The 25,355-nt window shown below is 42.0% G+C and overlaps 1 protein-coding gene across 3 annotated transcripts in view; it reads left to right on the forward strand.

Annotated features, from left to right (window-relative positions):
* ADAM9 (ADAM metallopeptidase domain 9) overlaps positions 1-25,355 on the forward strand; it is a 389,106-nt gene that overhangs the window by 270,460 nt on the left and 93,291 nt on the right. For all 3 annotated transcript variants that reach the window (XM_029603956.1, XM_029603958.1, XM_029603957.1), the window contains one exon: positions 5,773-5,878. In XM_029603956.1, coding sequence (XP_029459816.1) covers positions 5,773-5,878 — 106 coding nt within the window. The remainder of the gene's footprint in view (positions 1-5,772; positions 5,879-25,355) is intronic.

The raw sequence follows: 25,355 nt of genomic DNA on the forward strand, positions 1-25,355 counted from the left end.
AATGGGACCTGAATGTATAAGGCTCATGTGCTCCCCATTTGAGCCTTTGCACTCCTGCGATGTTAAATTTCTTACATGGAAAGTTCTTTTCCTAGTAGCCATTACATCTGCTCGAAGGGTTAATGAGTTACAAGCACTTGTCACATACTCACTATATACAAGGTTCCTACATGACCGAGTGGTCCTCCGTACTCACCCTAAATTCCTTCCCAAGGTGGTTACTGACTTTCACTTAAATCAGTCTATAGTTTTGCCCACATTTTTCCCAAGGCCTCACTCTCACCAAGGCCGAGAGGGTTTTACACACCTTGGACTATAAACGTGCACTTGCATTTTACCTAGACCGCACTGCAGTCCATAGGAAATCCACCCAACTCTTTGTTTCATTCGATAAAAACAAACTGGGAGTTGCAGTGGGCAAACAAACTCTCTCCAATTAGCTAGCAGACTGTATTGAATTCTGCTATGACAAAACAGGCCTTCCTCTCCAGGGACGAGTGAAGGAGCACTCAGTGAGAGCCATGGCAACCTCAGTACCGATTGCTGAGATCTGTAAAGCTGCAACATGGAGCTCTCTTCACACATTTGCAGCACATTACTGCTTGGACAAGGAAGGACGTCAAGACTCTGCCTTTGGCCAAGCCGTCTTGAAGAACTTCCAGTATAATCCCAACTCCTTCCACATCCAATCTGCTGTGATTTTCAGGCTGCCTCATTTTTCCCAACAGTACACTACTTGTTGTGCATGTTGCACAAGTTGTACGCTGTTGGTCCTAACAAATATGAGTCAGCCTCTAGCTTGCTAATCACCCACATGTGAGGACTACCATCCTGTTTGTCATGGGAGAAAGCAGAGTTGCTTACCTGTAACAGGTGTTCTCCCAGGACAGCAGGATGTAGCCCTCACGAAATCCACCCGCCACACCGTGGAGTTGGGTCCAAAACATTTTATTATTTTATTTTTTCGCTCGCAACTTTTGCTACAAATGAGACTGAAGGGAGAGCCCTGTGACTACAGGGATTATGGCATACTGGGCATGCTCAGTGTGCCAGTCAAAAGTTATAGTAACTTTGACAGAAAAGTTTTCCGTGATAGCACTCAGTCCAGTGATATCACCCACATGTGAGGACTACATCCTGCTGTCCTGGAAGAACACCTGTTACAGGTAAACAACTCTGCTTTCTACAGAGTGGGACATTTGTACCCAATATTCATCCAAGGGCGCATTCTCCTTCTGTGATCTTATACAACTCTTGTGTTCAATAATATGGGACTTAATCATTCTTTTGGTCTGTCCAATATAAATCAGATTACATGGACAAAACTTGGCATAAATCACGCCCTTTGTATGACATGTAAAAAGACCCGGTAATATGTATGGATATTTCAAATTTGGATGCATGAATATTTGTATATTTAAAATATGTGGGCATATTGAGCACATACCGCAACATTTTTGGCCCTTCAAGTCATCAACACAAAAATATGACTTTTGTCATTGACTTAAATAGGTACATAGATTCCTCCATTTCTTTATTGAGAAGATAGGACTATCCATGGTCTTAAATAATGATGACACTATGGGCCAATGGTGCTGAATGATTTTCTTAATAGCAAACATTTTGGATGAATATGGGATAGAACATACAAACTGCATAAGGGGATCTTTTGGAGTCTTAAGAGATTTTCTCTATTAGAATAGAGAGCTCTTTTATATGCCTTTTTTACTACTGATCTAGAATATCCCGGTTTCAAAAATTTATCAGACAAAATCTGAGCCTGAAATTTATAATTAACGAGGGAAGAACATAATCGACGTAGCCTGAAGAATTGTCCAATTGGAATATTATCTCTCAGTCTCCGCCGATGAAAACTTGAATAATGAAGTAATGTGCTTTTATCTGTATGTTTCCAATATATGGACGTATATAGTTTACCATCTTGATTATAAATACCCATATTTAAAAATGATACTGTACTTCTATTATATATGACTGAAAGCGATAAATTGGGATCCATTGTATTCATCCAAGTAATAAATTCAATAAGAATCTCCTCCTGCCCAATACAAATCCAAAACAAATCATCTATATATCTCTTCCAAAAAACAATGTTCCTAAACAACATGGAAGGATATATTTACTGTTCCTAAAATGTCGATGTTATAAGGAGGAAGCTGTTTGTAGATTCACCACCACAATTTATAAGGTCCTATGTGACAGCAATGCTCACACTGAATGAATAGCCAGATATTCTTTGTTATACAATTTTTATTAAATATAAAATTCTTTTGATATATGTTAGTTTTTATATCTATGTAGTATGGAATGTATGTAGCAAGGAATGTATTGTATGAATGATGTAAATGTTGGTGATATTTTGATTAAGATTTTAAGGGGTAGAATTTAGCGATTAATATGTTTTGTAATATTTTGGAATAATTTGTAAACACCTATGAAATTTGATTAAAATATTGTTATTGAAGTATTTAATTTCTTTCTCTTTTGGTTTTGTATATTTTGATTGTGAGAGATTACTTTATCCTTCATTTAGTTTTGAACCTAGCAATGAACCATTTAGTCCTCTCTCAAATTCTGGAGTATCTGGGAACTCAGACACGCTGGTGGAGTTTTTCACAGAGAGAGATTGCTGAAAATGCAGAGTCAGATTTGGCTTCTGGTAGAGATTTTGGAGCCCAGGATCTGGGACTATTTACAGGTCCTGTGTTCTATGGCATCCATATTGGAATTAATGCATTGGGCATTCGCACATATGCAACCTCTGCAGGGGAAACTCCTCTCCCGCTGGAATCCATTATTGGAAGAGTTTCATCTTCCTCTTGTGTTAGAGGGGGAAAGCTAGGGACAGTCTTTCAAGGAGGTTTACTGGCACCATTTTCTTGAGCGTGGTGCAGAATTGGAGGTTCGAATTAGGTAATAGTCACCACCGATGCAAGACTCTCCAGATGAAGGATAGTGTGTCACGACCACAGGGCAGGGCCAGTGATCAAAACAGGAGGCCTCATGGTCTATCAATTGGTAGAGACTAGAGTGGTGCATTTCGTGTTGCTTGCCTGTCTGCCACGGATACGTGGGCATCCAGTATGAATCCTATCAGACAATGCGATGATGGTGGCCTACATCAACTGTCAAAGTGGAACCAAGAATTGGCGGTGACTAGAGAGACCCGGGAGTTGATTGTCTGGGCAGAGCAGCACTTGGGATAGCTGGCAGTGTCTCACATCACCATAATGAACAATGTTCAGGTGGATTTTCTCAGTTGGAGAAAGTTAGACTCCAGGGAACGGGAGCTGTTGGAGGCAACGATGTTTTATTCACAAAAGATGGGGGGTATCCTGACCAAAGAGAACACCAAGGTGTTGCGGTTTTATGGCTGCCGAACAGAACACAATATGGAAGGAATTGAAGCTCTGGTGCTGCCATGGACTTGAGGGATTCTTTTTTTATCTTTCCTCTGGACAAGGGATTATAGCGGATAGATAAATATCCGGGCAACATGATCCTGGTAGCTCCAGAGTGGCCACGTTGACATGCTTCCCAGATATGATCAACATGGCCATAGATGGGCCCCTGAGGTTCAGACATCAGTCACCTTTTTCAACCAGGGCCCAATATTTTCAGGTCAGGTGGCTTACTTCTGTCCCGCAGCTTCAATTCTGATAGGAGACTGAGATGGAGGGGATATTTTGAAGCAGTTATTTCACCTTATTGCAGGCTAGGTGACCTTCCACATCCTTGATGTATGTGCAAATTTGGAGGATCTTCGAATCCTTGTCTGCTGGTGATGGAGTACAGTTTGTGGTGCTGCATATTTTGGCTTTTCTACAGGAAGGTTCTGGTGAAGGGACTGGCATTTAACTCTATGAGAGTCCAGGTAGCAACATTGGGTTGTTTCCGGGGTGAGGTGCAAGGGTATTCTTTGTCCGCACATCCTGATATTATATAGTTCCTTCGGGGAGCTAAGAACTTGCATCCTTAGGTGCGGGACATTTATCCATCTTGGAATCTGAATCTAGTCCTTAGAGGATTGTGTGAGGCTCGATTTGAACCACTAACTAGAGCTACAGTTAAGGACTTGACTGTTAAAGTGGTTTTCTTGGTGGTTATTTGTTCAGCCGGGAGAATTTTGGAGCTCCAGGAACTGTCATGTTGAGATCCCGTCCTACAGATGTCTGATTCAGGGGCATCTTTATGCATAGTGCCTTCTTATCTGTCTGAAGTAGTCTCAGCGTTCCATCTTAGACAGTGGAGCTTCCAGCTTTTCCGGATTTGGATTCCTCTATGCCTCACATAGGGGAGCTTAGGCTCTTAGATGGGAGGCAAGCATTATTGAGGTCTCTTAAGGTCACTAATGATTTCTGTAGATTGGATCACTCTTTGTACTGTGGAGGAATCTAAAGAAGGGATGTAAGGTGTCTAAGGATACAATTGTGCAGTGGCTGAAGGAAGCAATCGAGTCGACTTGCATTTCAAAAGGACACCCAGTATCGGAGGTGGGGGGAGGTTTATGGGCCACCCTCAATGCATTCTCAGGTGATTTCCTAGGCTGAGTCACAATAGGTGTCTCCGCATGAAATTTGCAGGGCAGCTACTGGGGAAGTCTTTGCATACTTGGATGTGTTGCAATATCACTTGGATGTCGGTGCTTTGGTGAGAGTGTTCTATGAGCAGAAATTTACAGGTCCCACCCAAGTTAAGGGGAGCTGGATTGGACTGGGTATGTACAGGGAAAGGAAAATTGGTTTTCACCTACTAATTTTCATTCCTGTTGTACCACGGATCAGTCCAGAGACCTGCCCATTTACTGGGGGGGATTGTCTACCGCTCATACTATTGCTTTGTATAGAGTGTGGAGTTGTGGAGGTTTTCAATGCTGATCGCTTATGTTAAATTCAGGAAAATAGTTTTCCATTGTCTTTTTGGGAAACTTCACCTTCTTCATGTTCATTGGAAGGGAGGGAGTCTGCTTAGAAATGTATGGTTGTTGCTATCATTTTGGCTTGGGTACAGGTAAATACTGAGGGACTGCAGGTTGGACACTGGGTTATGTACAGTGTCAGTGAAACTTTCTCTGTCTCCATCTGCTGGCAGATGGAGACAAAATCCAGGAGTCTGGATTGATCTGTGAGACTACAGGAACGAAAATTAGCAAGTAAAAAAACAATTTTCCTTTCTCAGCTGTTAGCATACAATGGTTTGATCTGTTTATAATAATATTTCAGTATCAAGATGAAAAGCTACGTTTGGTAAAGAAAACCATATGCTGAAGGATTTAGTAAATTACCCTTTGTGGTCAGCTACCTGCATCCCTGTGCTGGAAGTGTTTGGCTATAATCGCTCCACGCTTCAAGACTTCCCATTGACATTTTTCCGCAGCTGTTTTGGGGGGGCTTTTATTTTTGCTTTTTCATAGTGTAAGATATATATATAGTAGGTTAAGCATGCATGGCTCATCCCAGATGTTGTTATAGAATAAGAAATACAGATTGAGTTTTTGGTAGTCCTCAGCAATAATATGCATGTTAACAGCATAAGACAGAAAGTCCATGGTATGGTCCAGCAGACATTCATTGCTTCATGGGAAGGAAAGCAATGCTAGCAATAGAAACTGTCACATCATTGGCTATTGCAGGAGTGAGCAATTTGAAAGTACTTTTGTAGACTGAACCAGGTGACCAGTGAAGGTAGGGCTGATGGAAGGGGGTGTTTCTCTGTAAACCGGCACACATTTTTATATCTTCTGTCTTGCAGAGGCAAAAGCAGCCCCAAAACATTGCTTCACAGAAGTGAATTCTAAAGGTGATAGATTTGGCAACTGTGGTTTCCAGGGCAGAGACTACCGGCAGTGTGACAGTAGGTGAGTCAGAACCTTATGATCAGTCTTGACTATGTATATCCAAACCAAAGTGTCTGCTTTGTTTTGAAAAGGAAGGGGGATTGTGGTGCTAAGTCCTCCTAGGATTCTCTCTGGCTATACCTATGAAGGTAAAACCAATGAAACAAAATCACAGGATTTTTATCAGTATTCATAATATAGCATTGCGGCACACACTGGGGCTTACAAAACAGAATAATATTGATGATGATTTTAATAATATAATTATATGTATCTGAAAAAAAAAGGATCTGGCTGCTGTGCTGCTTTATTAGGAACAAGCATATAGACCAGCAGTCAGTTTAAAGATAAATCTCTAGAATCCAAAATAACCTCAGCTTTATTTTGGATACAACTATTTTTCCTGGCTGCTTGTTTGATGTGATGCAGATATAGATGCTGTATGCTCTTGAGATATATCTATATTAGAATAAGATCAGAAAGTTTAATTTAATTTAAAGATTTATAGACTATCCTTCTTGGTTGGAAAATTAAATCAGGGCGATGTCTAACATAACAAAAACACAGCTTAAACATTAACAAGGACATTATTCATGAAACAAAACCAAATCAGAATATAGTACACAACTTTTAGGTCAACCCACAAACATGAGAGGATATTAGAGAAGAAAACAAAAATAGAAGTCAAAGCAGTTTAAGTAAACTGTAGCAAATCACCCTAGTACACTGATATAATCAGACTGTAAGTTAAAACAGCAATTCTGTGTGGATAAGCAGGACTAATTTCAACCTTATGAGTGGGTGACATCATTGGATGAGAGAGCCAAGGAACATGCTCTCTTAAAGCTCAGAAAGATCCAGAAATCTTTCTGAGCATGCGTGGGTGTTCCCATGCCAAGTGAGTCTCCTCATTTGTTTTTCTTTTGCTGAAATGAAAAAACATCTGCTCTCAGCTACTTCATTGTGATTTTTTTCCATTTTTTTTGTTTCAAAATTTTTTACCATTCTCTCAAAAAAAAATTAGATTAGATATCCTTTATTTTGCACTTACTACTTTTGTCATGTCTGGAAAAGGCTGTTCAAACTTTGTGCCAAATGAAATCATAAAATGTTGATCATGGACTTTCATGAGTTCTGCTTTTGCTGTCTGGTACCTTCCCATGATGTCCAAAAACTGTGCAGCGTATAGACAAATATTCCTGTTGGCTTTTTCATACAGAGATCTCAAACTGAAGTACCAGCTAGCTTCTACATCAGAGGACAAGAGAGCAAAAGTTTGGAGGGACCAGTGCCAGGAAAAATAGTGGAAACTATTCAATACATGGTTTAATGGTACACAGTCAACATGGATTTATGCAAGGGAAGTCTTGCCTAACAAATCTGCTTCATTTTTTTTGAAGGGGTTAATAAACATGTGGATAAAGGTGAACTGGTAGATGTGTATTTGGATTTTCAGAAGGTGTTTGACAAAGTCCCTCATGAGAGGCTTCTAAGAAAACTAAAAAGTCATGGGATAGGAGGTGATGTCCTTTTGTGGATTAAAAACTGGTTAAAAGACAGGAAACAGAGAGTAGGATTAAATGGTCAATTTTCTCAGTGGAAAAGAGATCTGTACTTGGACCGGTGCTTTTCAATATATATATAAATGATCTGGAAAGGAATACGACTAGTGAAGTTATATAATTTGCGGATGATACAAAATTATTCAGAGTAGTTAAATCACAAGCAGACTGTGATACATTACAGGAGGACCTTGCAAGACTGGAAGATTGGGCATCCAAATGGCAGATGAAATTTAATGTGGACAAGTGCAAGGTGTTGCATATAGGGAAAAATATCCTTGCTGTAGTTACATGATGTTAGGTTCCATATTAGGAGCTACCACCCAGGAAAAAGATCTAGGCATCATAGTGGATAACATTTTAAAATCGTCAGCTCAGTGTGCTGCAGCAGTCAAAAAGAAGCCCGGAAGGAGAGAGGAACGCACAAGTGAAAGGAAGTGAAAATAATAAAAAGGAAACACCAAGAAAACCGGAAAATCACCCACCTGTCCCACCAAAAGGAAAAGAAAAGTAAGACCGCATCGACGCTCTGCGCCGCCCTCCGACCCTCCCTGCACCCCCGAGCCACACACCTGACTCTGGGGCTGCATCCCCACGCCGCCTGGGAGGCGGGACCATGTGCCCATTTAAATTAGGGTGCTCTTCTGTGGCGCCGCGCACCAAAGGAGCACGATAAAGGGGTAGGCCCCTTTGTGCACCCCTTCGTGAGCCACCAAGTGCCTCAGCCTCCTCAGCCAGCAGTTCTCGCTTCCTGAAGCCTCTTCCATCCTTCCTCAACTCGCTTTTACCTTTAATATTTTCAACTGCTCTTCAAACATTCTCTCTTACCCTATCCCCACCATCAAAAACCTCTATAATAACCGCAAAAAATTCACCAATCCTACCTTTCTCCAGCATAAGTGATTGATACCCATAATGACCTCCCCCTTCACTCAATTTCTCGGGCTTTCCATTTTTTCATTAACCCTCTTCAACGCCCAATCCCTTACAAAAAAAAATCGCATATAGTTAATGACTATCTCCTGGACTCACAACTGGACATCTGTGCTATCACAGAAACCTGGCTCAAGCCCACAGACATAGCATTAATCAATCAACTACCCCCTTCAACTCTGATATTTTCTCAATTCCTAGACTTAAAAAAAGAGGTGGGGGAATTTTCTTAGCAGCTAAAAAAGAGCTAAGATTAACCCTACAGAACACTAAACATACTTCCAGACTCAAATTCGCTCTATTCAACGCTAAACAGCTCCAAATCTGCTTAATTTACGCTCCACCTGGTCTCCTAGACTCGGACCCTTCTCCTCTCATTGAGCTCATTGCCAAACACATCAAAAACGACACCCCAGCCGTCATCATGGGAGACTTTAGCCTCCACATCGACGTGATCCCCCACTCCACCAACTGCAAAACTCTGCTATCTTCCTTCAAGGCAATGGGCTTCACACAAATCGTGAATAGTCCCACGCACAAAGCTGGTCATACCTTGGACCTCATATTCATAAATTCAGGCCTCACCCAAACCTTCCCGCCTCATTGCTCCCCTATCCCATGGTCAGACCACCGAATGATCACAACTGACCTCTGCATCAAGGAAAACCCAGCTTCCCCCTTCTCCAAAACTACAATCCATTACAGGAATTCCTGCTCCATGGACGACCTCAGCTCCCATCTTTCAACGGAACTTGCTAACCTTGATCTCTCTGATGCTGATGCAGCCCTCACCTCTTGGCATAATATCACTAACAAGGTAGCAGAAAAAATATGCCCCTTAAAAACAAAAGAGCTAGACCCTTCCATTAAGAACAAAAAACCTTGGTTTACACAGGAATTGAAAAAACTCAAACTAGAACTAAGACACAAAGAACACTTATGGCGAAAGAGACCCTCCAATGCTACACTAACAGTACAAAACCTTCATGCACAGCTACAGAAACATCATCCTTCGTATAAAAGAGACTTTTATGCCTGCAAAATTCATAATTTCTCCTTTGATGCCAAACCATTGTTCTCCTACGTCTCAGAGCTCACAAAACCCACTTCTTCAGTCATTCCCGACGATCAAGCCCAATCAATCTAATAGCCCCTCTGGCTTCCTCAAATTCAGAACCATCCTCACACTACACTCCCTCCTTAAGCCAGAAAGTAAACCTAGAATCTTTCAAACCGACCACTTTGCTCGAAATTGAATCTATTCTCAAAAAGATGAAACCCTCCACTCATCCGATGGACTCCATTCCTTCTAAACTACTGCTCACCATCCCAAACACCATCTCTAAGCCACTAGCAGAGATTATCAACTGCTCGCTAGCTCAAGGATTTGTACCGGACGCGCTGAAACTAGCCACCCTCAAACGACTACTCAAGAAACCCAACCTGAACCCAATGGACCCGGCCAATTTTCGCCCCATCGCTAACCTACCGTTTGTCGCCAAACTCATGGAGAAAATAGTTAACAAACAACTCGCAGAATACCTAGAGGAACACAAGATTCTAACACCAGCCCAATTCGGATTCCGCAGATCTCTCAATACGGAATCCCTTCTAATTTCACTGACAGACAGCGCCCTCACAGGCCTTGAAAAAAAGACCCCCTACCTTTTGGCACTTCTCGAAATATCTGCAGCATTCGACACGGTGAAGCACTCCATCCTCATCAACCTGCTCTCAGACATAGGTATATCAGGAACAGCCCTTGACTGGTTCAAGTCATTCCTCGACAATAGGAATTTCAAGGTTAGAATAAGCAATAAAGATTCTCCCCCTGTCAAGTCCACACTCTGAGTCCCTCAAGGATCCTCTCTCTCCCCCACCTTATTTAACATTTATCTTCTCCCCCTCTGTCAACTTCTCACAAGTCTAAAGGTTACGCACTTCATCTACGCTGATGACATCCAGATTCTGATACCAGTCACAGAATCAATCTCTAATACCCTCAATTTCTGGAATAGTTGTCTACAGTCAATAAACACCCTCCTCACCAGCCTTAATTTAGTACTCAATACTTCAAAACTGAACTTATGCTTATCACTCATGATGACAATGCTCAGGCGGTCAACAACCTCAACTCACCCCAAACGACCTCCACCACTCAAGTAAGAGACCTCGGCGTAATTATAGACAACCGGCTGAACCTAAAAAAATTAGTCAATAATTCAACAAAAGAATGTTTCCACAAACTACATATATTAAAAAAGCAGAAACCTCTCCTCCATTTTCAAGACTTTCGAACAGTTCTCCAAGCAGTTTTATTCTCAAAAATAGATTACTGCAACTCCCTGCTAATCGGCCTTCCAGCTATCACCACCAAACCACTACAAATGTTACAGAATTCCGCTGCCAGGATCTTAACCAATTCCAGCAGAGGAGAACACATCACACCTATTCTAAAGAACCTACATTGGCTCCCTATTAAATCCAGAATCCTGTACAAAGTTCTAACCATGATCCATAAGACCATTCTCTCCCAAACCTCGCTAGAACTGCCCTCTTCATCATCACTCATCATCCAGACTGATCAGAACCAGGTATTTAGGCACCCTTTATGCACCACCTGCCAAGTCATTGCTCAAGAAATACGCATTCTCGACAGCCAGTCCCACACACTGGAACACTCTCCCCACGGACCTTCGCCTAGAACCTTGTCTGCGGACGTTTAAGAAAAGCTTAAGACTTGGCTTTTCACAAAAGCCTTCACTTAAAGCCTTCACAACCCCAATACCTCAGCTTTGATTGCTACCCTCAGTTATTCATTCATTTCTTTATCTGGTGCTAGATTACTCTCGGACCATGGTCTCGGGTTAGAATTTCTATGGCAATTGCCCAGTTATCTATCTGTTTACTGGTATAATCTTATGTTCTTATGTTTTGATACAATGCTTTTACTATGTTCGATGTAATGCTAACTTTGGTTCTCTACAATCCTTATTATGTACGCCATGTTCTATATATCCCTTATGTTCATTGTAATTTCTAACCTTAGTTCTCTGTAAACCGACGCGATATGTACTATTACATGAACATCGGTATATTAAAGCCTATAAATAAATAAAAAAGCAAACAGAATGTTAGGAATTATTAGGAAGGGAATGGTTAATAAAACGGAAAATGTCATAATGCCTCTATATCACTCCATGGTGAGACCGCACCTTGAATACTGTGTACAATTCTGGTCGCCGCATCTCAAAAAAGATATAGTTGCGATGGAGACGGTACAGAGAAGGGCAACCAAAATTATAAAGGGGATGGAACAGCTCCCCTATGAGGAAAGGCTGAAGAAGTTAGGGCTGTTCAGCTTGGAGAAGAGACAGCTGAGGGGGGGGATGTGATAGAGGTTTTTAAGATCATGAGAGGTCTTGAACGAGTAGATGTGAATCGATTATTTACACTTTCGAATAATAGGACAACTAGGGGGCATTCCATGAAGTTAGCAAGTAGCACATTTAAGACTAATCGGAGAAAATTCTTTTTCACTCAGTGCACATTTAAGCTCTGGATTTTGTTGCCAGAGGATGTAGTTAGTGAAGTTAGTGTAGCTGGGTTCAAAAAAGGTTTGGATAAGTTCTTGGAGGAGAAGTCCATTAACTGCTATTAATCAAGTTTACTTAGGGAATAGCCACTGCTATTAACTGCATCAGTAGCATGGGATCTTCTTAGTGTTTGGGTAATTGCCAGGTTCTTATGGCCTGGTTTGGCCTGTGTTGGAAACAGGATGCTGGGCTTGATGGACCCTTGGTCTGACCCAGCATGGCAATTTTTTATGTTCTTAAGACTCAGGCTATTGAACACCAGTATAAAAAGGAATCAAAAAGTTCTCTGTTGGCTCATTGATAGCATTGTGCCAACAACCATTGACATAAGTAATGATGGCTCTTTCCATCTCTGCTACTGTTAACATTTCCTATCCTAGCATCTTCAACAACTTCTACCTTGGTGCCACCAATACCAGTGCCAGCAACTTTAATTTTGCTAGCATCAAAATTATTTTAATTTGGCCTGGAGATCCAGAGAGATGTTTGGACTCTGAAAGAAATACGCCACCTATCTTGGTGCCAGAATTGGACACTTCTTCAGGAGTACTTCCACGACCTCCTTCAAAATATCCATTTGTGTTAAAATTGTGGTCCAGATTTTTCCACAATCATGTGAAGAATATTTTGTCCACATTGCCTCCTCCTCAGCTCATGCAGCCATTCTTGGAAAAGTTGGGTACCCAGCTAGATTCAAAATCCTCAATTCCTTCATTCCAGAAGGGTCAGTAGGCACAGCAGGAAAAGGCTTATTTTCTCTCTTCTATAGATAGATAACCATCTAGAGACCTTCTAATAGAGCTCTCTCATTCAGAGGTTAATTCCTAATTCTCCTATGACTCTTACTCCTATCAATCTCTGGATGATTCAGTGGAGCTGCCCTCAAACCCTTCTCCAGAACCAGCTAGAAGTACCACCCCACAGTAGGACATGACTTACCCTGCTTTTCTACATAAAATGTCAGATGCAATTACATTAAAGTTAGAAGAGCAGGAGCCAAAGGAAGATTTATTAGGCATTCTAAAATACTTACAATACAAAAGCAAACTGTCTCTGTACCAGTTCATAAAGGGGCAGATTTTAAATGTTACGCGCGCGGGGCACATTTGTGCGCGCTACCCGGTATAAAATCCGGGGTCTGCGCGTGCAAGGGGGTGCATCAAGCCCAAGAGGAGCCCCGATGGCTTTCCCTGTTCCATCCAAGGCCGCTCCGAAATCGGAGCAGCCTTGGAGGGAACTTTTTTTCAATCCCCCCCACCTTTCCCTCCCTTCCCCTATCTAACCCGCCCCCCAGCCCTAACTAAATCCCCCCCTACCTTTTTTTCAGGAGTTATGCCTGCCCGAGGCACTGTGCCGGAGCACTCGGGACTGCCCCCGGCCCCACCCCCGGCGTGCCCCGCCCATTTCGGAAAGCCCCAGGACATACGTGTGTCCTGGGGTTTGCGTGCGCTACTGAGCCTGTGCAAAATAGGCTTGGCGCGCGCAGGGGTAGGTTTTTGGGGTTACGCCCATATCTTACGAGCTTAACCCTTTGAAAATCTACCCCAAAATGTTTTATTTATTTATTTGCTTTTCTATACTGACGTTCATTGGAACATCACATCGGTTTACAAAAATGTGAAAAGCACAATAATAAAATAGGTTACAAGGTTACATCTAAAATATAAAAGCAGTTAATTAGTATGTACAATAAAATAAGCATAAAAGAAATGATAAAACATTAAAAACTAGCACAAAATTTAAACATAAACAGATTAAAACTATTAAATATATGAGAAACTGTATAAAAGACTCTGCTTTAAGGCTTGAATGTCAATGTAGGTGAATATTATGAATAGACTTGCTGGAACAGCCATGTCTTTAAGTTTTTTTTTAAAGGTACGTGAGTTAGGCTCAGGTCTCAATTCTTGTGGTATGGCGTTCCAAATGTGAGGACCTGCTAGAGCTAGTGCTTGGCCCCGAATGGTAGAGAGGTATGCTAATTTGGGTGACGGTATTGGTAAGTTCCCATTGCTGGCAGAGCGGGTGATTCTTTGCAGGATATGGAAATGAAGGGAAGCATTGAGCCATTCTACATTTTGATTATATGTTTTGTGAATCAGTATTAGGCTCTTAAACAGTATTCTGTGTGATATTGGAAGCCAGTGGAGATCTTTCTGAATCAGTGTAATGTGGTCGTTTCTTCGAGTATTAGTAAGGACTCTGGTGGTGGCATTTTGTAGAAGCTGAAGAGGTCTAAGCGTAGATGCATAGTATGGTGTTACAATAATCAACTATCTAGTCTGCCCAGCATGGTTTTTTTTAATAGTAGTAATTGCCAATCAGTGCAGTTATCTCCAAACCTTGATCTTAAGTGTAGAATGCACTCTGTCCAGGTCACAAGAAGGTTCAACTTCCTCATGAGTCCATAGTGATGGAGTCTGCCCCCCCAAAAAAATAAAACAAAAAGATTCAAGATGCGTTCCAATACACCTCCTAGAAAGAAATGGAAAATTGCTAGATTCTACAAGGAAAAAGTGTTTCCACCAGCAATCTTACAGAGCAGAATTTCAGCTCACTAGTTTGGATGGTCCAATATCTATATAATATCTTGGAAAGATAAGAGATGCCTCATCTAGTCTTCCATCAGACTCACAAGACCAATTTACCATGCACATAAATGTGCAAAACATCTTTTGAGAGCTTCTTATGATGTATTTGAGACTGCGTTGAGATCTTCTGCCATAGCCATAGAATCCAGAAGACTAGCTTGGCTAAGATTTTCAGCTCTTGGAGAAGGACATTCATGAGAAATTGGCAGCTGTCCCTTGTAGAGGAAATAATTTGTATGGTCAAAAGATCAAGGAAGCAGTGGGCCTTATAAAATATCACTGTTGTACACTCCAAACACTTTCTATGGATACTTTAGAGCAACAGTAGACACAGATAAATTTCCAGCTGCACTCCTACAAAAGATAATTTTATTATCCTCATAGGAGATACCAGCCATACCCTTTTCAGGAATAGCACTTGCAATATCAGTAGCAATAGCAACAATAAAAGTAGACCATGCCTTAGAGAGAGGGTTCAGATGCGGCCTACACAGCAACTTTGCCACTTTCAGTATCTGCTGTTATAAGTAGATTTGACAGTGGAATTGACTTTGTGCTTGTTATCCCAGGACAAGCAGGATGCTAGTCCTCACATATGGGTGACGTCAGTAACGGAGCCCTATCGTGGGAAAAACTTCTGTCAAAGTTTCTAGAAACTTTTGACTGGCCCTGTGAGGCCATTGATCATGCCCAGCATGCCTTGATATTCTCTGCCACAGGGGTCTCACTCTAGTCTTCGTTTTTCCGCGCCGCTGTTAGCAGCACAGTCACCGGAGCCCTCTGAGACTACTCTCAGTTTTTGACAAAAAAAGTCATTTTTTTCCTAATCTCTCCCGCACGGGATCTCACTCATTCTCACTCTTCACCAGCTGGTGAAGTAATAATAGCGTTAAATTTTATTAAAACGCTTTTCAATTTTTTCAGTCATCGACGGCCGTCGGTGATATCATGGCATCGGGATTCAAAAAATGCCCGACGTGTAATCGCACAATTTTGATTACAAATCCGCACCTAGAGTGCATACGCTGCCTGGGTGATCAACACGATATCTCCTCTTGCCAGCAATGCCAAGAGATGACACCCAAGGGAAGAAAATTGCGTCATGAGAAAATACAGCAACTTTTCAGCCTACAGTTGATTCCCTCTCCATCAACTTCATCGAAGTCGTCACCGGTAGGAGCTCCCAAAAAAGTTCTATTAAAAAAGCGCCGACCGGACGGTTCGGGAGACAGATCCTCGCCTACGCCATCGACTGTATCAATACGTTCAGCTACGGAGGTAAGGCCTAGACATAAACACCGTCATCGACATGCCTCTGCTTCACCGTCCGTGTCTTCCCACGAAGAACCAAGCGAAAAGTGGCCTAAGCGTACTGACACCTCGATGCCTCCTAGGCCTACCGAAGAATCAGTTACACCACAGGTAGTGTCGTCCCAGCCTCCACCGGTGCCACTCGCTTCCCTGATACCGCAAGACTTATCATTTATAAAGGAAGCGGTATTGCAAGCTATTAAAGAACACTTACCGGTGACTACACCGATGCCGGCAACATCGCCGATGCCGGTGACGTCTTCTTTAACTACGACGTCACCGATGCCGGCACAACCAGTGCCGATGTCCGATGTACTGCCGAGGACGGCACCGAGTCCAGGAAATCTCCCGATGCCGGGCACTGTCCGGTTGCCGGGAACCTTCCTGAAGCCAGGACCCTTCCCGATGCCGCAAGAAACATTGATGCATTGCACATCAAGCATTTCCTCGATATCGATGTCGATGCCTCCTCTTTCTTCGGGGATGACATCGATGCTATCTGCAGCCTCTGTTCCGTGTCGATGCCGATCGCTACTACTGCTGCATCATTTACAAGTATTGGAATATCGACGATACCATCGATTCCAAAACCAAGATCCTCGATACCATCGATGCCACGTACAACACCGACGATGCCACTTCCTTCTGGAGATACAGGATCATCTGAAGCAGCACTGTATTCAGTAATCCAAAAGAAATACCAGGATTTGCTGGATTCCTTGCCTTCAAACCCACTGGAAGAGGACTCTTCTCCTCAGGAACCCATACCAGGACCCTCTGGTTTGGCTCCTCCACCTACAACGGGCAAGACACTCCAGACTACGACACATGGAGTGATACTCAATCAGACACTTCTGAAACCTTCATGTCTGACTCTTCCCCACCACACCCTAGGAAACAATCCCCGCCAGAGGACCTCACTTTTTCTGCTTTTGTTCAAGACATGGCTGACTCTATTCCATTTAAGTTAGAGTCAGAGCAAGATCTCCGTCACCAAACACTTGAGGTGTTGCAATTTGTCGACCCTCCTAAATAAATTATGGCAATACCGATACACGATGTTCTCCTACAGCTTCAACACCGAATGTGGGAACATCCTTGTTCTGTTCCTTGAATCAACAAAAGGATGGACTCAACATACTTAGTACAAGCCACACCAGGCTATCAGAAATCACAACTCCCACATAATTCAGTAGTTGTCGAATCTGCACAGAAAAAAGCTAAGAGGACAAGAGTGCACTCTTCCAATCCTCCTGGGAAGGACAACAGATTTCTAGATTCTCTAGGCCGCAAGATATTCCAGGGTGCAATGCTAAACTCCAGGATAGCAGCTTATCAATTATATATCACCCAATACCAGAGAAACCTCTGGAAGCAGATGGAGGACTTTATCCCATCTCTTCCCCAAGAATAAAGAGAATCTGCACAAAACCTCATAAACAAAGCTTTTGATGCTGGTAAACATGAGGTAAGAGCTGCATACAATTCTTTCGAAACAGCATCAAGAGTTGCAGTTTCGGGTATTAGTGCCAGGAGGTGGGCCTGGCTTAAGGCCTCAGACCTTAGGCCAGAGGTCCAAGACAAACTTGTGGACCTCCTATGTACAGGGGACAATTTGTTTGGTACAAAAGTACAGGAAGCGGTCTCCCAATTAAAGGAATATAATGAGACCTTACGACAGCTATCGTCCCTTCCTCAGGACCCCACTACACATACTACCCGAAGAACTCAAAGGAGGGAAATGAGGAGGCCTTAATATCGTCAGAAACGATTTTATCCTCCTGCAACTAGGCCTAGACAATCAAGAACTCAGCACAGAACACAACCTCAACAGCAGGGAGCACCTAGGCCCCAACCTGCTACACAATCAGGTCCTGCTGCTGGCTTTTGAAGTTATATCCAGGGAACTAAGCCTTTCCAGAAATCCTCAACCAGAACTCCCAGTAGGAGGCAGATTATCCAAATTTTACAACAATTGGATAACAATAACAACAGATCACTGGGTTCTGTCCATCATATCTCGAGGATACCAACTCAATTTCCTCTCAATTCTCACAGAGTTTCCTCCAACTCAGCTTTAGTTCAACAAGCATCACATGCCTCAACTACAAATAGAATTATCCACCCTTCTGAGATCCAGGGCTGTAGAACAGGTGCCCCAGTTTCAGCAGGGCAGAGGATTCTACTCCCGTTATTTCCTCATTCCAAAGAAATCAGGGGGCGTACGTCCCATCCTAGACCTCAGATATCTCAACAAATTTCTCAAAAAGAAAAGTTCAGGATGGTTTCTCTGGGCACCATGCTTCCACTCCTTCAAAAAGGGGATTGGCTTTGTTCTCTGGATCTCCAAGATGCTTATGCTCACATTCCAATTTTCCCTCCTCATCGCAAATATCTGCGCTTCATAGTAGGTCACCAGCATTTCCAATACAGAGTTCTGCCTTTCGGACTCGCCTCTACTCCCAAAATGCATGGCAGTAATAGCAGCACATTAGCACAAGCAAGATGTCCATGTGTTTCCATAACAAGACGACTGGCTCATCAGAAGTCAATCTCTACAAGGAGCTCTCACTTCTCTCAATCACACAATCACCACACTCCATTCCATGGGTTTTCTTTTCAGTTATCAGAAGTCCCATCTCAAGCCGTTGCAAGTACTACAATTCATAGGAGCAGAGCTCAACACCATCCTTGCAAAGGCCTTTCTACCCAAGGATTGTGCAGAAACACTATCCCTATTGGCAAACTCGATACATTCAGACAAACAAGCAACAGCTCATCAGTTTCTAACCTTACTAGGCCACATGGCCTCCACAGTTCATGTCACTCCTATGGCAAGGTTAGCCATGAGAGTAACTCAATGGACTTTAAGATCACAGTGTATCCAAGCCATTCAACCACTGTCTTCTCCAATCCAAGTAACCCACCAGCTATGTTCATCTCTACTTTGGTGGGCAAACAAGGACAATTTGCGCAAGGGCCTACCCTTCCAACAACCAGTCCCACAGATAACATTAACTACAGATGCATCCACCTTGGGTTGGGGAGCTCACAAAGACACTCTCCAAACTCAGGGGACTTGGACAAAACTCGAAGCAACATTTCAAATCAATTTCCTGGAGCTTCGAGCTATATGCTATGCGCTGCATGCGTTCAAGGACTGCCTTTCACTCAAGACTGTTCTAATCCAAATGGACAACACAGTAGCCATGTGGTACATCCATAAACAGGGAGGTACGGGCTCGTATCTCCTTTGTCAAGAAGCTGCACAGATTTGGGGCTGGCTCCTCAACCACTCAATGTTTCTCCGGGCCGCTTATCTGGCAGGCATTCACAAAGTAGTGGCGGATCGACTCAGTCGCCAGTTCCAACCACATGAATGGTCCTTGGATCCCTTAGTGGCAACCAGGATATTTCAACGTTGGGGACAACCGACAATAGACCTCTTTGCGTCACGTCTCAATCAAAAAGTGGATAATTTCTGTTCTCTACACAAACAGAAGAACCAGCCAGCCAAGGATGCCTTTGCTCGCCCTTGGAACTCAGGCCTACTATACGCGTATCCTCCGATACCACTCATAACCAAAACTCTAGTGAAGCTACAATAGGACAAGGGGTCCATGATACTCATAGCCCCGTATTGGCCTCGACAAGTATGGTTCCCCACACTTCTAAACCTCTCAGTCAGGGATCCATTTCGCCTGGGAGTAGCTCCCACTCTCATAACTCAGGATCAGGGTCGGTTGCACCATCCCAACCTTCAATCCCTATCCCTGACAGCATGGATGTTGAAAGCTTGATCTTGCAACCACTCAATCTTTCAACCAATGTATCAAGTGCTTATAGCTTCACGAAAACCTTCTGCACGAAAGAACTATTCTTCCAAATGGAAACGATTCACCTTCTGGTGCAGGCAAAACAATATTGATCCTTTCACTTGCCCCACTACTTCTCTTGTAGACTACTTATACCATCTTTCAGAATCTGGTCTCCAGACTTCATCTGTAAGGGTACACTTAAGTGCAATTTCTGCTTACCATAACAAGATAGCAGATGCACCGATCTCCACACAACCTCTTGTCAGCAGGTTTATGAGAGGCTTAACTCATCTCAAACCACCAATTCGGCCCCAGTCATAGAATGGGATCTGAATTTGGTATTGACAAGGCTCATGCGTTCCCCTTTTGAACCCATCGATTCCTGTGATCTTAAATTTCTCACATGGAAGACTATCTTCCTCATAGCCATTACATCAGCTAGAAGGGTTAGTGAGTTACAAGCACTTGTCACGTACTCACCTTACACAAAATTCCTACATGACAGAGTGGTTATTCGAACACATCCAAAATTCCTTCCCAAGGTAGTTACGGAATTCCACTTGAACCAATCCATAGTTTTATCCACATTTTTCCCAAGGCCTCATTCTCACCCAGGAGAAACAGCCTTACATACCTTGGACTGTAAGCATGCACTCTCTTTTTATTTAAACCTCACTGCAGCCCACAGGAAATCCAATCAACTCTTTGTTTCCTATGATCCAAACAAACCGGGTAAAGCAGTGGGAAAACATACTCTCTCCAACTGGCTAGCAGATTGCATACAGTTTTGCTATGAAAAAGCAGGCCTTCCTCTCCAAGGGCGAGTAAAAGCACATTCAGTAAGTGCTATGTCAACATCAGTAGCACACTATCGCTCAGTGCCAATCCTTGACATTTGTAAAGCAGCAACATGGAGTTCTCTTCACACCTTTGCAGCTCATTACTGTTTGGACAAAGAAGGACGACAAGATTCAGCCTATGGACAATCTGTCTTAAAGAACTTGTTTCCAGTTTAATCCCAACTCCTTCCACATCCAACCTGCTATAATCTTCGGCTGACTCATTTTTAACGATAGTGCTTCAGTGTTACTTCACTACAAAATGACTCAGCCTCTAGCTTGCTAATCACCCATATGTGAGGACTAGCATCCTGCTTGTCCTGGGATAAAGCAAAATTGCTTACCTTGTAATAGGTGTTATCCCAGGACAGCAGGATATAGTCCTCACAGAACCCACCCGCTTCCCCACGGAGTTGGGTACGTTACCTTTTATTATTTTATTTTTTGCTAAAGCTTATTGCTACACACGAGACTAGAGTGAGACCCCTGTGGCAGAGAATATCATGGCATGCTGGGCAGGCTCAATGGCCTCACAGGGCCAGTCAAAAGTTTCTAGAAACTTTGACAGAAGTTTTTCCCGTGATAGGGCTCCGTTACTGACGTCACCCATATGTGAGGACTACATCCTGCTGTCCTGGGATAACACCTATTACAAGGTAAGCAATTTTGCTTTATACTGGATATATCAGCTGAATTTCACATTCTGAACCACACAATCCTGTTAACTTGATTGAAATATGTTGGAATTATGAACACAGTATTAGTTTCATTATCTCCAATCTCCAACAAGAAGCCAGGATCGGTTCATAGACATTATCATGGCACGATATATTTACAGGTGTACCACAAGACTCCACCTTATCGGCAGTTTAATTTATTCATAGCTAAACTATGTAAACTTCTCAGTGTGGGATACTATATATATATATATATATATATATATATATATATGCAGATGACATACAATTTTTCCTTCCAAAAACTTCATCAGGGACTCACACATTCTCTCATTTCTATTTATTTGGCAACAATCAAAGAATGGCTTTTCCACAGTAACTAGCACTGAATATAGACAAGACGCAGATAGTGATACTCGATCATTTTCCATCTAGTGACGTTCCCTGTGTTTTCCACTTCGATGGCCACTCAATCCCTATTGAAAAGCAAATAAAAAATCTAGGTGTATCGCTGAATTTGAATCACTCGTTGTGCACAAGTAAAATCTGTAATTAAAACAATATTTTTCAAACTCTGCATACTCAGTCATGTAGGACCACTTTTGAACAGCAACAGTTTCTGTACAATACTCCAAGTGCTTGTCTTGACTACCTTGGACTACTATAATTCCATCAATATCAGAGCCCCTGCGAATACACTAAAGGTGCTGCAGTTTGTGCAAAACTCTGCTGCACATTTATTGACATGCCTGCCTTATGAAACACATTACACCAATATTGCTGTCATTCTACTGGCTTCCTGTCTTGTGGATAATTAAATTTGAGATTCTATCATTTATAAATGACTGAATTATAATGTTTCTCCATGGATTTGTGCAACCTTGCACATTTATAATCATTCCCATACACTATGAAATATATATTGTGATCTTTTGGAGGTTCCTTGTCCACAGTTGATCCATATTGTTTTATATCTTTATTTCTCTACTCCACTTAGCATGACTTTTTCAATATACATAGAATAGAAATATTTTAAATGCCTTACAACTCTCAAAGCTCTTGCAGTGGGGTAGAAGGGTTCCGTTTTTTCATTCCTTATGGTCTCTCATCACCTCAGACCACTGGGTTCTCAGCCTAATTCTATAAGGCTTTTGCTTAAACTCAGTATCTACCATCCCCTTCTTTGCTGGCAATGCATCTGACTTTTCTTGATCAATTTCAGCTTTTTCATTAGGATCTGAACTTCTCTCTGACAGCCAGGGTTATAGAATTGGTCCTAGTGGATCAAACCAGGCAAAGGTTTGATCCACTAGGATCAAACTTCGTCCACACTCATCTGCCAGACCCAACTTCGTCCACACTCATCTGCCAGACCCATCAGAAGCGCCTACAAAGGCACATTAGTCGCAGCTCCGGCCAAATCAACACTAAGAAAAAGAGCACTCTCCACTGCGGGACCACACCAATGGAATGCGCTCCCACCAGACCTTCGACTCGAACCCAATCTACCAGAGTTTAAAAAAAGGTTAAAAACCTGGCTATTCAGGCAAGCGTTCCAATTCCCAGAGTGTAACTAGGCACCTCCTCCTGTCTCTCAAATCCAACCATTGCAGGGTGTCACTAACACATTGACACTCAATTCCATACCCGCACTTACTCATTCTCATGTCTATTTAACAGTCGTTATTCACCTTTATATAGCCGCTTTTTGCAGACCATACTCGTTACTAAAATTCCTTATAAAAAGATGAACTCACACATACTGCATTACACGGTTAAAGTTTTGTTAATTGTTAAATTTGTTAAATATAATTATTATTACTTTCAATGTTCATTGTAATAAGGTTAAATAGTTGTAATAAGGTTCAATGGCTGATTGTTATTGTTCAATGTTCCATGTAAAAAAAACCCCGGTCTAACCTCCCAGACCAGGGCAACCTTTTCGTTACTTGTAAACCGGATTGATTTGTATTGTATACAGGAATTCCGGTATATAAAAATTAAAAATAAATAAATAAATAAATAAATAAAGGTTTATACTCAATGTATTTTTTATCCTTAAAAAGTCAGATGGCCTTTGCCCTATTCTGGACTTGAGGAACCTAAACAAATATCAAACGAGAAAACCTCAAAATGAATTACCTGGAATTCTACCACATCTGGAAGTCAATGATTTGCTTACTGCGCTAGATTTTAAAAGATGCATACATATACATTGCCATTCACATAAATCATAGGAAATATCTACACTTCATGGTAGATAGACTAATATCAATATAGAGTACTCCCATTTGGGCTAGCAGCGGCCATGTGGGTGTTCACCAAGTGCCTAGCAGTAGTAGTTGACCATGTCAGGAAAAACATTGTATTAATTTTTCCCTACATAGTCAAATGACTAATTTTGAGCAGATCCTGTCAAAAAGTGAATCTTACCACTTCCTACACATTCCACACCCTCCTCATTCTAGGGTTTTGAATAACTCAATTTGATCCTGACCAATTAATTGCACTTCATGGGGGCCTATTTAGATATTTTTCTCCCACTCAGAAAAATGTCCACCATGGCTTACATAGTATACACTTTATCCATTCTATCATCATTATTGGCCAGAGTTTGCATAGAAATGTTGGGCTACATGGCAATAATTTGTTGCACCCTTCATATAGCTATGTATGAAACAAACTCATTGACATTTGAAATTTCAATGGAACTAACATTCACAGCTCATGATTCATATAATATATCTCTCCAAACCTTTAATTCGTTCATTGAAATTGTGGACCCAACGTTTAAACCTTCTTTGCTGTAAGCCCTTTCTTGCCTTGCAGGATCAGCAAATACTAACAATAGTTTGCTCCAATCAAGGCTGGGAAGAAAAATCTCAACACTGTTTTCTCTTGTATGCTCTAAGTTACTTGACAACAAACTCTTTGCATAAAGCAGCTAGAGCTAAGAGCAATAGTCTAAACCTACAAGTTTTCGAGTCATGTTTGAAAGGAACAATAGTTTAAATCCAGATGACGGTCAGGTAACTGTTCTACATAAAGAAGCAGGGAGGAACGGTGTTCCTAAAACTATGTAAGGAATCATGCAAGATATAGAGCTGAGCTATTCCATGTCACATTTTCCTACATACCATTCACCTACTGGGTAAATACAATATCTTAGCAGGCACACTGAGTTGTCATCTTCAACTTCATGAATGGTCACGTCATGCCACCATGACTCATTTCCTCTTATACCTGTGGGGAATTCTGCAAATAGATTTCTTTGCAACTTAGTTCAACCACTAGCTCCCTCTCTACTGCTCCAAAACACCAACACATGACTGCCTAGTATTGGATGCATTTCAATCAATACTACTCGTATCCTAGACAATCATCAAATTAAGAAAAGTCAAGGGGAAAATATTACTCATAACCCCTTTTTGACCATGTCAAACATAGTTTTTGTGGATTTATCACCTAGCTGTTTCTCAATCAGTGTGACTAAATATATCTTTAAACCTCCTATCCCAATATGATGGAATACTTCTTCACCCCATCCTCCCCTCTTTGGCACTCATGGCATGGATGCTGAAAGTGTAATAGTGCAGGCTATGCCCCTACCTTTGGAGGTAAAAGAAGTTATTTTCACAGCAAGAAGACAGACTTCTAGGTGTTCATTTATTTATTTATTTAAAAACTTTTCTATACCGTTGCTAAGTTAAATACCATCGCAACGGTTTACATGTAGGCACATATTTAATGAGGGCAAAAGCGTACTATAGTACATTCTAACAGGTGCCGTTAAAGGTTCGGTTACAATATATCATTAGACATAGATATTTCGGGGAGATGGAATGGGGAGAGAGTGAAACTGAGGGATGAGGTTGTATGAGAGAGCAGAGGAAGAGTGGGACCAAGGGTTGAAGTTAAGAGGCAGGACCATCAAGTGGGGGAGAGTTGGGAATGAATTGGTACAACTACCCTTGATATTACTTCTGGAGGGCCAGGAAGTGCTGCAGACCTGAGATTTGGAGAGAGTTCCTCGCCACACTTAGCTATTTAACCTTGTGTAGAGGCCTGGTCTGCTCTGGGACCTGCATTCCCAAGGGTCAGTCCTGTCCATGATAATCTTGAATTTTAATTTTGGGGAATAAATGAGCAGGATAAGCTCTCAATTTTCAGG

The sequence above is a fragment of the Rhinatrema bivittatum genome, chromosome 5 (genome assembly GCF_901001135.1).
Source record: "Rhinatrema bivittatum chromosome 5, aRhiBiv1.1, whole genome shotgun sequence".
Lineage (NCBI taxonomy): Eukaryota > Metazoa > Chordata > Amphibia > Gymnophiona > Rhinatrematidae > Rhinatrema > Rhinatrema bivittatum.